Source organism: Thermothielavioides terrestris, chromosome 5 (genome assembly GCF_000226115.1).
Source record: "Thermothielavioides terrestris NRRL 8126 chromosome 5, complete sequence".
NCBI lineage: Eukaryota > Fungi > Ascomycota > Sordariomycetes > Sordariales > Chaetomiaceae > Thermothielavioides > Thermothielavioides terrestris.
In genome coordinates, this window is record NC_016461.1 from 813390 (window position 1) to 828271 (window position 14882).

Genomic DNA, 14882 nt, shown 5'->3' on the forward strand with positions numbered 1-14882 from the left:
TTACCAGTTTCTTCTGGGTGCTCAGGCTGCTTCAGAGATGCCAGAGAACGAGAAGGCGCGCCTGGATCTTGTCGGGAGAAACGAATCAGACCGGAAATTGGGCAATGCTGATGGCTGGGAAGGGAACCGAGAATCAGAATGGTCTGGATGTCTAGGTGAAGGAGAGGTAAGAGGAGGAAGCGAGCAGTGGAACGAGAAGGAAAAGGCCACTCGAGGTTCTGATCTGGGTTGAGTGGCGGTTGGAAGGTTGATGTGTGAGGAAGAGTTTGGGAGAGGGAGGCGGGCTGGGGAAGGAAGATTAAATACCTGGCGCCAGCAAGGCCGGGCTGGAAGGATTGCTATTGAATCCGGCAGAAGAATAGGATCAGGAAGAAGAATAGAACCAAGAGGGCGAATAGAATTAGGAGGAAGAATAGTGGGAGGCTGGGAGGTGATGTTGCGGACCCGCTCTGGTGTTATCTTCCTGGCTTAGCCTCCTGGCCGCTGCCTGGCCGCCTTCCCGGCCTCTCCCTGGGCACGCCGCCGCCGACTGCGAGCAACGGGAAAGCACAGATGGATGTCGACGGGGGTAGATGACGGGGGGGACCACGGATGACCGGGGGACCACGGCGGCGGTGAGTCGTGGCAAGGCCGGCCGGACACCAGCAGTGAGGTTCTTTAGAAACACTGCAGGGAGGATGTGAGACAGAGAACTATAAGGAGGCCCCTACCAATGTTGTCACCCACAGGGACGGCAAGCTTTCGTAGAAGTCTAGGCCAAGGCTTATGCCTCACTATGGCGTGTCTCCCTTCGGTGTGGCACCCGGCATGCTTCAGTTTTCCATCAGTAGGCGTTCAATCATCTGAAACACCTGTTAGCTCACAAGAGGCACATCAAAGCCAAGAGCATCCACATGCTGGTTGAATGCTGGCAGTTGGCACAACGAAAGAGGACTCCGGACTAACAGACGCCTTGGCGGGGGCCGGAATGCCAACACCCAGGTCTGCCTTCCAGGGCGGGAGCAAAAGAAGCATAGGACCACAACAATGGCACACAGCAGCATCATGAACGAAGTGGATCATTGGCAGAAGGAGATGGCCATGCGAAGGACGGAAGTCAAGTACATTCTGAAGCTAATTAACTGGAGTTCATGAACATCTGCGAGACTGTAAGGAACAAGCAGCCACATGTCAGTCACCATGTCCGAGCCGCATTCGACCGCCAGCAAGAGAGACTCCTTCAGTCGAAAAGCATGGGTCCGGCAATGTGGCCCAGAGGAGGAGCGAGCGCATGAGAACAAAGAGCCTCAGGTCGCCGCCCCGCTGAGGGTGGTCACCCAAGCAACCATAAGCACTCTTTCCCGGCGGGACAAATTTTAATGCAGCTTTGTCCCAGACTGAACGGGGATGAACATGGAATATCGAGAGCGGAATGGAGAACGGGGTGAGTCGCGAAGCAATAAGGTCAGTCGCCGTATATGTAAATCACTGACAACCAGGTGTCAATATATAGGTGGAAGCGATGAGGTCAAAACAGACATGCGCTGCCGTCCGCAGACTCGCAGAGTGGACAAGAAGAATCTCGGGGGTAGACTTCAAAACTCGACACGAAGCTGGGCAGATGACAAGACAACAGGCAGGAGTGATGACGATGCTCCGGGCCGGGCTTGGGCATTGGAGGACATCGGGGCGGAGTCCAGTCAGAACAAGTTCAGGGGCAGTCCTGGGCCACCGTTGGCATCTCAGAATTACCCCTGAACAAATAACCGCCCTGGCCCTGACAGTGGTCCATCCTGCTGCTGCTGCAACCACAGGTCGGCAGCGCCAGCAGGAACTAGCGAAGAGAGTTCGGCGTCTCACGGCCAATCCTCCTTGAGGTAGATACCAAAGAAGAATCGAGCATGCCCCCCACGGCGAAAGGCAACAAAACAAGGATCGACAACAGGACAGACAGCGCACTAGAAACCCCTTGAGCATCCGGCGGGTAAAACAGCAGTGCCCCATGATATGCGGGGCAAAGCCTCAACCTTGAAGGCTGAGAGCAGGGCAAGAAGGCAAGCCACAAAAAAATTGGACGCAGAGACTGAGATCTCGTGCATCCCCGACCGCCATCAGGTTGGTCAACACAGGGCACTTGCTCCCAAGCGAGCGGCATAGCGACAGCTCAAGGAAACTGAGACCAGGCAGACTGACGGCTGCTGTTGCACCCAACCGCGCAGTCTCCAAGAGCAAAGCATGAGAAGATTTCCTTGCGACCCCGCTCCGATTTTCTTGCCCAGCCGCATCATACAGAACGTACTGTGCCGTGTCACAGTACGTTCCAAAAAAACGACGGGCTGCCGAACGAGTTGCGTGCCGCTCCTGTTCCACGGGCCGATGAAACGATGATACGGGCTGTGTGCGACCCCCCTCCTCATCCCTCAAGGTGCGGCAGGGTGCGGATTGATATGGAGAGGGACATGGCTGCTGTCATTGGAGACCTGTTTGGCGTTGTCCCCAGCCAAGCGCGGGGGGACAATTAAAAACTGGGCTGGTTGATTGATCGGTGATCGGTCGGAGCGGGCGATTGGCGGGGATGGAGCAAATCGGTCGGTTGAGGCGAACAGATTGACGGGAGATCCCTTAAGGTTCTGTTGTTGAAGCGACCTGACCTCACTCAGCTCATGACTTTCCTGATATCTCATGTCGTGGCTTAGAACAAGGCTCCAGGAGTGGGCCAGCGAGCAATGAGAGCAGGAACCAGCAGGACGGAGGTTGCAGGGTCTGCACATCGTGAGCAACACGCCGCATCAGGTAGTTGACCAAGGGAGCGATAACCTGTGGCATTGCTGCAGCAGCCTGCATGAGCGGGGTGGGTTCATCTGTGGCCGGTCAAGAAGGAGGGTCAGGTGGGCTAGCTGTGAAAGGCAGAGAGAGCTCAGTCGAGTCACTGTCTCCGGCCACAGCTGTGGGTGAGTAACCTGCATTGGTGGAACAATGTACCTAAGGTACACTCATTGGCATGCAATCAAGCAGCCTGATGTAACCGACTAAAGATTGTGGTGAGAAGGATGGGTCGATGCATCGGAAGGGATGAGATAGCGATAACTCAACGCTTGGGTGGCCATCACGTTAACCACCGGAGATGTTCACACACACAAGCACATGGCCTGGTGAGGGGGGGTGAGAGCCGATCGATGTGACGTGCTTGTGAACAAAGGCTGAATGCCCCATGGCGAGCTCGTCAAATGTCGCCATCCGAGAGGGGAAGCCAAGTCGCCATCTCCTTGGGTCACCTGAGGGAGAAGTTGAGGTGGTATTTGAACCTCGGCAGTCAGCCCAGCCGTTATTTTGGCTGATTGAACGGGTTGGGAACGTTTGAAGATCTGAATGGAGCAACACCATCGATTGCGCTAATGTTCAAGGAGCTTAGCGGCACATAAGCCCCGTGACATCCCAAGGCAGTTCCCACATTGTCTCCTCCACTGCACACAGGCGCAAAAGCTGCTGATTCAGGGTGTTGGCTCGATTACGCCTAGCAAGACGAAGGGCAACAATGAACGAATGAACTTTTAAGGATGGTGTTGCCTGGCAAAGCAGTGTAGAGAAGAGTTGCACATTACATGGTACTGAGTCGGCTGCTGTCTCGAGATTGAGTGGCCGATTCTGCAGTACAGACAAGTGTCACCGCTGTGGCGCGTGGCAGCACTGATTGACCCTCTCTGAGCTTTGAGCCTTGTTGAGGCTTGTTGAGGGAGATAACGTGATGGGTGGATCGGGACGGGATGCATGTTGATGGGGTCGTCGTTAAAGAGGTCCCGCCAAGACTAATTTCGGAGACTGCCGCGTACAAGTAATTACAAATCGCCAAGGGTGAGCGAGGCCACTACGACTTCGAACATCAACAATGCAAAATCGCAAGACTTGCAACAACAATAACTTTACGATACCTCAACCAAATCGAAAAAAAGAAAACGAGGATAACCCGTACTCTAACTATAACCTATATCCTCACCTTAACCTACATCCTAACTAGCGGGGGCTAGTGCCGCCCTCCGTACCCCCGGCGAACTAACCCTTGGCGATAGTGCAAACCCCGCAGCGATCTTGGCGACGTACTGACGGTGTAAAAACATTGCCGACAATTGGCCGAAATTAGTCTTGGCGGGACCTCTTTAACGTCTACCGTTGATGGACTTGGTATGGACCCGGAAGAGACGTCGCTTACGTTCGAGGAGCCAGGCGGTGACTCTATTAGGTAGGTACCTTAGGTACGCAATATCCGTCCAGAAGCTGCCAAGCAAACTCTGGCAGGGTGAGACTAGCATCAGTGGATGTACTGCGAGATACGGGGTACAGTACAGTTCAATCCTTGTTTGTTTGTTAGTTCGGTTCCTGCCCCCACTTTTTGACAGGGGCCCACAGCCAACCAAACTCGGCCTTTTTTACCCACTTCCTCATCGCTCTCTAGAATCCAAGTTCGACTGAAGCACGTTTGATATGGATGAAGCAGTGTATTGAACGCCATTTTCCTACTTAACTCACTGGTCAGACACCGAAGGAAGCTGTATTGTATGTAGAGGCGATAGTGTGCCCTCTGACTTCCTGTTGCGGTTGGTCTATTTCGTGCCAAGACGGCTAGGCAGGTACCTGTAATTTAGAGCCTTGTCGTGATCCACCATAAGTACCAAGCTAACGAACAAACAAGGGGGGCATTGTACGGCCTCCGGGTATCGAGAGCCGTTAGGGACCTGAATGTTCCAAGGCTGAAGGCGGTTGCCGCTGGGCGTAGAACCATTTCGCGGCATCAGAGCGCTGAGAACTGATCAAAATGATCAACAACTGAAGAAGAATTAGCCGAATGTCAGGTTCCGCAGTTCGGCCCACCGCTAGACGCCAATCAACTTTTGCCTAGGCCTTCTTGAGGGTTCGTCAGGGCGCAAGCAGAATGCAGCCGTGTGGAATTCAAGCATTCATGCATCTGGCAACGCCGCTGCATTGCTTTGATACCTACCTGCTATCAACGGGGCGAGGCAAGAACGGAAAACGAGAGGAGCGTCAGTCGCAGCGAATGTCTGGACTTCCTCTCTGGCTGGCGCAAGACCACGGTTGCTGGATTGAAAAGCGGTGTCCCATCCATCACGGAAGGCACGAATGTACACCGTCGGCCTCTCTGATGCCCCACTGCCCTCGTTGTTGCCAAGTCTCCTCCCAGCAACCGGCCGCGACAATGTTACGGGCGGCTGGTCTGGCAATCGAGAGGGCTGCGCTTCGGCCGCCGTCGCTCATCGCGTAGATCATCTAGCTGTCTTCTCGTGTAGCGTGTCAGGAGCTTCCTCCAAAGCCTCGGTGAGCGAAGTGTTAACCCGCTACTTCACGGGGATGATGGGAAATCGAACGCGATGTCCCCAGCGATGCGCCGGCCAAAGTGGAGCCGCGCTGCTGAAGATCCTGAGCCACCGCTGGCACACCGATACTTCTCGCCGCCACCTCCCCCTTTTTTCCGCTGGGCAGCCGGTTCCGGATTGGATCTCGCCGACCGTGGCTCCGGAGTTCTGCCGGGTGTGTGTGGGAACGCGAGCCCTTTGACAGATAGTGAAAAGGCTGTAATGGACATGCTTACGGTCTATGTAATCCGAACTGTCATTACCATCTTGCAGCCACTGGAAGGCCGAGGGACGCTGCTTCTTTCAGGGTGCGTTGGCGGGACGCCGTCATGTGGACAGCCGACTGCCAAAACGGAAGGCTAACGGACAAAGCGCGGATTGGACAATCGGTGGATCCTTGATTGATTACGTCCAAATAGCATCGTGGGAACCAAATTTTAAAGAAGTGGAGCTGTGGGTACCGGTAGTGGTTCTGGCGAGTACCTTATCCGCCGACCGCGATGCACGCAGGTACACTGCACCAGGGCTTAGGATGTGGACCATTATGCGCCGTGGTCAGTCTCTGGGACGCGGTCTCAAATTGCAGGAACTCCCACGCCCCGCGGGCCCAGGGGGAAAGACACCCAGTGTGCTTTTGTAAGAAGAAAATAGAAACAGAAAACGGCGGCGCTGGTCTCAACTAGATGCTGAAAGAGGCGGTCACTTCTGGAAATTAAGCGTGGACAGCGGCGGTCAACGCGACGCAGCACCAACCGAGCTTTGAGGCACGTCGTACCAGACCTGGCCAGTGCGCCTCCAGGGGTTAACTTAACTGAACTCGGCACGGTCATCGGCGGGGACCGCATCTGGAGTGACTTTTGCTCCCCGTCACCCAAGCAGGGCGTTGCCTGTCGCCATGTCGATCAGGCTTTCCAGGTTACCCTCCCCAATCCGCATGTCCCAGGGAGCTGCAGCTGTTGTGGGGCATACAGTATCTCGTCGCGCACGGGATTGTTAGCGCGCGAATGGGCCTGTGGGCTGCAGCAAGCGAAAGGGACAGCCGGATCCCTGTCCAAAACGGCCTGGAGCAATCTCGTGTTTCTCCCAGCAGCTCGAAGCTTGGCTTGGCCCCATTGACGAGCAAGCCGTTGCGGCGCCCCCTTTGTCTGCTCAACGAGGGCCACCCAGTTGTCGCACTGGCTGCGCCTTTCCGCGACGGTGATTGGAAGCTCCGTCCGTTCGCCTCGGCGCACAGGGCTTGCTTCCGTTTCGGGGGCACCAGCAGGAGCCCCGGGCCAGCCAGTCAGAGCTCGAGTGAGGGCAGGAGGGCCTGGCGCTGCTGCCCGGGGTCGGCTGCCAAGCGCGGTCGCAGCTGGCCTGATGCCTGTTGTTTTCGAGGTGCCGTTCCCTTTGCTGCTCTGTCGCGCAAGCAGATCAAGCGGTCCGTGACCAAACCGTGACCTGCCCTGTGCCGAAATAAGTACCCCCCAGCTCGCCATCACGCGGCAGCGCCTTTCCATTTCCCGCTTTCTCTCGGCCCTTCCTCTGCTCCCACACATCTCGTTGTTGCGAGCTTTGTGCGATACCCCCAGATCCAGTGCAGGCCACGCCGCGATAATTAATCCGTCACATCAAGGCTCCTGCTTTTCTTGCTCTCTATCTTCTCAGTGATACCCAATACCCATTTTCTTTTTTTCTTGAGATACCCTGCTTTGCAAGCAAATCCCCCCCCAATTCCCACAATGGCCGACACACAGAAGCCCGCCGAGGTGCCCCAGGAGACGCCTGCCGCCGAGCCCGTCGCCGAGACGAAGCCCGCCGAGACTGCGCCCGCCGAGACCACCGAGGCTGCCGCTGCTGAAGCTGCTGCCCCGGCCGCCGAGGCCACTGAGGCGCCCGCGACCGAGACCGCGGCTGCCGAGCCGGCCGCTGAGCAAGCTGCCGCTGCCGCTCCGGCCGAGGAGGCCAAGAAGGAGGAGGCCAAGCCCATTGAGGAGGGACACCTCGAGCACAAGGGCCAGGGCGCCAACTTCCCCAAGTACGTTATTGCTTCGTGTCGCTTAGGTGGATCGCGTGCTGACGCTTGCGAAGGAACCTCATCTACTCCAAGCAGCTCTTCTGGTTCGGCTCTGAGCCGGTTGACCTCAAGGCCATCAGCTCGTTCAAGGCCGACAAGGTCACCGAGGTTGCCCACCATATCACCTCATGGGCCGCCGAGACTGGCAAGGGTCTCCTCTTCTACAGCGAGAAGGGCGACAAGACCGCCCCGCATGGTGTCATCCACCTTGTGAGTCACCCGACATGTGCAGGTTTGATCCTTGAACTGACCCGTTTGTCCAGGCTGATGCTTCGGAGCCCACCGTCGAAGGCTCCAACAAGTTCCACTTCACCGCCAAGGGCCACAAGCACAGCTTCAAGGCCTCCAGTGCTGCTGAGCGTGACAACTGGGTTGCGCAGCTGAAGGCCAAGATTGCCGAGGCCAAGGAGCTCGCTGCCACCGTGACCGAGTCCGAGACTTACAAGAAGACCCTGGCGAGCCTGAAGCCCGCTCCCGTCAAGAAGGAGGAGAAGGCTCCCGCTGCTACCGAGGCTCCCGCCACCGAGGAGGCTGCCGCCGCCGAGACGCCCGCCGCCGAGGCTCCCAAGGAAGAGCCTAAGAAGGAGGAGCCGAAGAAGGAGGAGGAGAAGCCTGAGAAGGAGGAACCCAAGCGCCGCTCCGCCAGCCGCAAGCGCGCCTCCATCTTCGGAAACTTCCTCGGCAAGAAGGAGGAGAAGAAGGCTGCCGAGCCCGCTGAGGCCAAGGCCACTGAGGCCAAGCCCGCTGAGCCCGAGGCCGCTGCTGCTGAGACGAGCACTGCTGCCGCCGCCGCCGAGGCTCCTGCTGCCGAGACCGCCGCCGAGCCTGCGGCTGAGTCCGCTCCTGCGGCCACCGAGGCTGCTGCGGAGCCCGAGACCAAGCCTGAGGAGAAGGCTGAGGAGGCCAAGAAGGAGGAGGACAAGAAGGAGGCCGCTGAGGCCCGCCCTGCTCACACCAAGCGTGCTAGGTAAGCGTCAAATCTGGCCTTGGTCGGTCGAGTGAACATGGGCTAACAAACTCTTCAGCATCTTCGGCGGCCTGTCCTTCGGCAAGAAGAAGGCTCCGGCTGCTGCTGAGGCTGCGCCTGCCAAGGAGGCTCCTGCCACCACGGAAGCCGTTGCTGAGACCGCTCCTGTGATTCCCGCCGTTGAGACCACTGAGCCCCTGTCCACCGAGGTTGCTTCTCCTGCCCCCGCCCCCGCCGAGACGGCGGAGGCCGCCCCGGCCACCAACGGTGAGACCAAGAAGGAGGTCAAGACGGAGAAGCGCAAGAGCAACCTGCCGTTTGCTTTTGGCAAGAAGAAGGAGGGCTCTACTTCGGACGAGGAATCCGAGAAGCCCAAGTCGCCTTCTGCTTTCTCCAAGCTCCGCGCCACTATCAAGGTACGTATTGATGTGAATGCGTGGATACTCGCGTATCAAACCGGTCCGAGACTGACGATGCCCCAGGGTAAGAGCAAGCCTGAGAAGACCGAGAAGGCCGAGGAGAAAGGCGAGGAGAAGGCCGAGGAGACCCCCGCGGTCCCGGCTGTTCCCGCGACCGAGACAGAGGCCAAGCCCGCCGAGCCCGCCGCCGAGGAGGCTGCCAAGCCCGCCGAGGCTGAGGCGAGCGCTGCTGCTCCGGCCGCCGAGGAGACTCCCGCCAAGCCAGTCGAGACGACCCCGGCCGTGACTGCCGCTGCTTAGGAAGCGACGCGGTATGCCATGTGAGCCACTGGGATGTCATGATCATGAGCATCGGACCGGATTGGAGATGAAAACCCCACGAAAAAAAATATGGTAATCAAAGCGAATTCGCTCATCAACGCACGCCACCACGAGAGGGACGCACCCTCCTTTTTCACGCCTCTACCCTCGGGTTTGGTCGGGATCGGCTCTGCATTTCGAGATACCCTGTCAAGATTGGTTCTCTGATACCCACGGCTTTTGGTTGCCTGCGAGGACAGCAACGACCGGTGTGGCGCCTGCACGCCGCGGCATCTCGCTTCTGCTACTGCTTGCTTCTGTTTCTCTGCTTTTCCTGCTCTGCGTCTGCTCGAGCATTTTGCTCGTGCGGTACACGAATCTCGTTACTCTCTCCCGTTTTTTCAGTGCTTTTGATACCCAAAGTATACCCCGCCTTATCCTCTCGGCAATGAGAAGGCACAGTCGTTTAGGTTGGCTTTGGGTCTGTCTGTCTGATGAGGAAGAGGATGCGCCGTTGGGGCCGTGGGGAATTGGTTGACGGGGAGAGGGTGACAACCACATAAAACAACGAAAAAAACTCAAGGTAAAAAAAGAATTGGTGAGGAGTGCGGGGAGGAGGAGGAAGGGGTTGACGGCAGAATTCATCGGACGGGTGTTCTTGTCCTCGGCCTCGCCATCTAGGGTGGGGGTTTCGAGGGAGGGCCGACCCAAGCAGAAGTCTCTAATAGCTAATAATATACCTCTCGCGTGTTGAGTTCGCCTTATATATTTGCGTCCTGTGCTGTTCAGGCGCTCTGGAAATGATGTGTGTGACCTGGGAGCTTCGGGCTCACATCGCCTTGGCTGTCCTGGTCCTGATCCTCCTGACTTGCGTCCTGAGGTCAGGCCGCCGAAGGGGTTGGTTGGTAGAGTCACCACTTGTTGTTGTTGGGAGCAGCGTCACAAAGCCCGACGGATATTCAAGCAGGGCAGCAGCAGCAATAGACATTATAGCACTATCACCACATCCATCATACCAGCAGCACTTCCACCTTCTTAGCTAGTATAATACCCAGTACATCCTCCTCCTCTCCCTCCTTCCTCCTTGTTCCCTCCACCGCCCGCCGCCTGTTGTGCCACTCACTGGCGACAGACAGGCCTGGCATCTCCGACGTCTGACGCCCGACTTTCGATTCCCAACTCCCAACTCCCAATTCCGATTTCCGAGAAAACCCACCCCCCTCCCATCCTGCATAGGTAGGTAGTAAATAAGTCGTGTCGTCGCGACGCGATGCCCAAACAAAGCGGTACCAGATCGCGACAGTGCTCCAGAACGCCGCGCCGCGCTAAAACGCCGCGCCGCGCTAACTATGCTCCGAGAAATAGCAGGGAAAGAAGATTGCTGCAACTCCTTCCACGAAATTGGGAGAGCCCCATGCGTACACCCGTCCGTACACCCGTCCGTACACCCGTCCGCCAGATACCTCCCTCCCATTTCTTTTCATTTCTTTTCCTAGGCAGCTTTTTGTTTGCATCGACTCCAGGGGCCGGTCGACGGCTAACTAGCTCGTTTCAAAGCAATTTTCTCGCTCCAGCACAGCTGGTTGTTCCCGTCTTTTCTCTCGCGGCGACCGAGGCCAGGAAACGGCGTCAGGGACTCGGTTCCGCCGCCGTCGTGGTGTACTTGACCACCAGCTCCTCGATCTTGGGTATGAGTTCCGCGATGCGGAACGGTTTCGAGATGACGTCGTCCTGCGATCGCGGTCAGCAATGCTCGATTGGAGCACTCTCCCCGAAAACAACAAGGAGGGAGGGGAAAAAAGGTGACTTACAACGCCAGCGGCCTTGGCGTTCGCGACCTGCTCCGGCCGCGCATACGCCGTGACCGCGATGATGGGGATGTGCTGCGCGATGACGCCCTGGGCCTCGAGCCGGCGGATCTCGCGCGTGCAGCTGATGCCGTCCATGACGGGCATCTCGAGGTCCATCAGGATCACCGAGATGTTCGCGTTGCCGCCGCAGCCGTCGCCGTAGTGGCGGTCCTCGGGTGCGGCGGCGTGCTCGTCCCAGAACCGGGAGCGCCGTAGCTGGGCGAGCGCCTCGCCGCCGTGGTTGGCGACGTGCGTGTTGCTCCCGGAGAGCTGCAGCTGCCGCTGGAGGACCTTCTGGTTCACCAGGTTGTCCTCGACGATCAGGACGTCTATGCGAGGCGGCGGAGGCTGTCTCGGGGGCGATGGCGCTGCTGCTGCTGCTGGTTGTGGTTGTGTGGGTTCGTTGATCGGCGTGATGGCGGGTTGGGTTGGTGGTGGTAGCGGTTCCATGGGAGTGGTGTGCAAAGGGCATGGGAAGGTCGCGTAATTGTCTGGGGGGGACGGGGTGCGGACTGGCGAGTGGACTCGGGGGGGAACAGACTTGCGGCCCTTGACGTAGAAGGCAAAGGTGCTGCCCTGACCCTTTTCGGACTGCACGGCGATCTGGCCACCCTGCAGCTCGGTCAATATCCGACAGATGAAGAGCCCCAAGCCGGAACCGCCGTATTGCACGTGAGTTCTCGGGCTGGTCTGGCTGAACCTTTGGAACAGGAGCTGCTTCTCGTGGTCGTCCATCCCTGAACCCGTGTCGGTAATGGCGACATGGAGATTGATTTTCTCGCCATCGGCCCAATCGGCGTCGTCCCTGATGTCCCCCTGGTCTGGTTGCTGCGCGGGGACGTAAGAGAGCCCCTCTTCGTCTTCCACCACGTCTTTGGATGCGCCGAGGCTGATGGCGATCGAGCGCGTGGGCCGCCCCTGTGTAAACTTGATAGCGTTCGTCATCAGATTGATGAGGACCTGGCGGAGCCGAGACGGATCCAGCTTCACCCAGTCGACGGCGAGGTCTCGGTACGATTGCTCGATGATGAGCTGGCTGTCGATGCCGTTCGTCAGGAGCTCGGTTTCAAACATCTTGAGCACATCCTGGACGACCTGGACGGGCTGCACATCGACGGGTGTCACGAGAAGCAGATTCGAATCCAACTTGGACAGGGTGAGGATGTCGTCCACAATCCGCTTCTGATGATTTGCGCAAAGCGAGATGATGCTGGCGGCCTCGACGCAGTTATCAATCAACAGATTCAGCGAGCCGGGAGCGTTCGCGGACGGATCCTCTCTCTTGTACCGGGTCAGGCCCGAAGAGATCTCGTCGGCGCATTGCAAGATGGCGCTTAGCGGGTTGCGCATTTCGTGGCTGGTGATGTCGATGAAGTTCTCCTGTTGGCGCTTCAGTTCGACCGCCTCGTCCCGCCGCTGTTTCTGAAAGTCTTCGGCCCATTTCTGCTGCGAGATGTCGGTGATGCAGCCGAATATGCTCTTGAGCCCGCCGGACTCGTCACGCTCGGGGTAGGCGCTCATCAGAGCCCAGACGTCGACCAGCTGGCCGTCCATCAGTTCTCTCGAGCCTTTGAAACGGAACTCGTGCGTTACCGCCGTCTTCTCCTCCACAACCCGGCGCCAAGCGAGTTCCGCGCCAGGTCGATCCTCATCGCAAATGCTCTGCATCCACGCGTTCAAGGTGCTGGCGTCCCTCGGGAGCCCAGAGATTCTGTACCACATCTCGTTGCAGTAGTCGATGTGCCCGTGGCCGTCGGCGATGAAGAGGCCGACGGGGCCGAATTCGGCCATGCGCGTGAAGCGGTATTCGCTTTCGACGGCCTCTTGCGTGCGAAGGTGAAGCTGCAACGAGAGTTCCTGCCGATCGAGGGCGGCCAGCCGGGCGGCATTCTGCCCGCGCCTGATTTCCTCCTCGAACAGCACGACGGAGGCCAGGGAGGTGGTGAGCTGGAGGGAGAGGAGATTAAGAAACAGCTGGTAATCTTCATCGTACGGCCGTCTCGGGTTGACGCCCAGGACGATGAATCCGACCACGGCGTCGCCCGCAGTGGTTGGGTGCACCGGAAACACGACGACGGTGCGGCACGGATCCCCAAAGCCTCTCCATGAGATTCCCTGGACCAACTCGGTCGGCAGAGTGCCGTCCTCCTCGCTCAGGACGATCGGGCCGGCCGAGTGCGCCATCGAGTTTCTCATGTGCGGTGCGAATCCTTCGTCGCTCGACCGCAGGTCTATCGACGGAACGGCGCACAGATGGCCGTCGGGGACGCCGATGGAGCCTTCGAGCACGACCTGCGGGAGGTGCGCGAGGTTTCCGGAGCTCAGAGAAGACACTTCGCTCTCGGAGTCCTCGCGGACCGAGTAGAGAAGTGCAAAGGGGACATCCAACTCGTTGTATTCCAGGGCTTTCTGGAGCTGGCGCCAGAAGCCCTTGACGTCGCGGGCCTGTGCTGTCCTGATGCCGATTTCGCGAAGGGTCAGCATCCTCCGCTCGGCGATCTTCCGCCGCGTATTTTCGAAGGCGGGATTATAGAGAGCCACCACCGTCCCGTCCCGTCCAACAAGCGGGATGATGGACCAGCTGAAGAAGGTTTCCTCAGCCGGGCAGTGGCGCGATATGAAGAGAGCGTCGTCGTTCTTCATGGTCGCGTAGCCGCACTCCCGGGCGGCTTCAAAGACAGGGTGCATCTCGTCCCATATCTCGGGCCATATGTCCTGGTACCGTGATCCCATCAGCCGGGGGTGTTTTTGGCCGGCGAGCGAAATGTAGGCTTCGTTATAGATGGCGACGTAGTCTTTGCCCCAATAGAGTGCCGCCGGGTGCGGACTTCCCATGACCATGCTCGACATGATGCGTAGCTCGAGCGGCCAGCCCTCAACGGGACCCAGTGCGGTGGACGCCCAGTCGATCGATCGGGCGAACCGGTGGTGAGCATCGAGATTCGGATCGTCGATGGGGATCTGCGTCCAGTCGAATGTCGTCCGCAATTGAGGGGGTGCTAGCACCAGGTCATCGAAGGGTTGCACGACAGTGTCAACTATGGAACCGGCCCTGCTTCGCGGCTCGGACTGGGCACGGATGTGCGACTGACTGGCCGCTCCGAAGTAGTCGCTGCGCTCCCGCAATGCCTCTAGTCGCCTCCCTGTCCAAGGTTCGCTCGATCCCAGATCGGTCGCGGGGGAGGGGAGTGGTGCTGGGCTTGCCGCGCCCGGGGCTACGGTCTGGTAGCCGCGGACAACTCGGAAGCGCCTCCGGAGCGTGGAGCACGCCCAGGGAAACCCGGCGTAAGTGATAGACGAAGCTTCCTGGTTCGAGCTCGGTCCATCATGCAGTAATCTAACCACCCATGCTTTGAATTTCGAAAAGTCTGAGTTGTGGCCCGGCTCTGCCGCGTCCACCTGCAGCAGTTTCAGGAGAGCAGGCGCTGATCTCAACGCGGGGTTGACGTACACAAGCTGCAGGGACGCGGCGGCGAAGTTTGCCCGGTCGTTGAGGTCGACGACGAAGGTCGGCCTTTCGTCTTGCTCCAGAAGCTCGACCACCCCTATCCCTTGAAGCAGCTGGATGGTGGATGGCTGCGACCAAATGTCGCGGCTGCAGGATAAGCTAGACAGCTCGGCCGACGACCGGCTTCCTGGGGTGCCCAAAGACCTCGCTGGACTCGTTGTGCTGACCAGCCCTTTCGGCAAGCGGAGAGTCGTAACTCCTTCGAGACGCTTGTGCCCAGGCATTATGGACGAGGCGATCCCCAGGGCGGAGAACCTGGGGGGGGGGGGGGGGGGGTGGATGAGCAGTCGGCCTGGCGAGCTCGGGAAGAATATAAGGACGATGTCACAGCGGCCTGACAGGAAACAACCTGGCCGAGGAGCTGGAGCGAGTCGATTCCGGAGATTTCGGGCGCTAGCGAGCGGCCTACCAAATCATATCGGCTAGGCCCCGCCCTC

At 58.6% G+C, this 14882-nt stretch overlaps 2 protein-coding genes across 2 annotated transcripts; one reads left to right on the forward strand and one right to left on the reverse strand.

Moving 5' to 3' along the window:
- The first annotated feature begins 6869 nt into the window (after positions 1 to 6869).
- THITE_127481 (uncharacterized protein) lies at positions 6870 to 9852 on the forward strand. The gene is made up of 5 exons (XM_003656296.1): positions 6870 to 7362; positions 7416 to 7611; positions 7665 to 8368; positions 8427 to 8784; positions 8851 to 9852. The coding sequence occupies exons 1-5, from the start codon at positions 7067 to 7069 to the stop codon at positions 9085 to 9087; spliced, it is 1791 nt and encodes a 596-aa protein (XP_003656344.1). The 5' UTR covers positions 6870 to 7066; the 3' UTR covers positions 9088 to 9852.
- Positions 9853 to 10379: 527 nt separating this feature from the next.
- Positions 10380 to 14704, reverse strand: THITE_2120822 (uncharacterized protein). The gene has a single exon (XM_003656297.1). The coding sequence runs from the start codon at positions 14667 to 14669 to the stop codon at positions 10629 to 10631; it is 4041 nt and encodes a 1346-aa protein (XP_003656345.1). The 5' UTR covers positions 14670 to 14704; the 3' UTR covers positions 10380 to 10628.
- Positions 14705 to 14882: the final 178 nt, after the last annotated feature.

What these genes read in the sequence shown, in the direction of transcription:
- THITE_127481 (XM_003656296.1), top strand. Translation starts at nt 7,067, where the DNA reads ATGGCCGACACACAGAAGCCCGCCGAGGTGCCCCAGGAGACGCCTGCC. An exon ending in CAGGGCGCCAACTTCCCCAA is followed by an intron (nt 7,363 to 7,415) that starts GTACGTTATTGC and finishes ACGCTTGCGAAG; the next exon opens with GAACCTCATCTACTCCAAGC. An exon ending in CGCATGGTGTCATCCACCTT is followed by an intron (nt 7,612 to 7,664) that starts GTGAGTCACCCG and finishes CCGTTTGTCCAG; the next exon opens with GCTGATGCTTCGGAGCCCAC.
- THITE_2120822 (XM_003656297.1), bottom strand. Translation starts at nt 14,669, where the DNA reads ATGCCTGGGCACAAGCGTCTCGAAGGAGTTACGACTCTCCGCTTGCCG.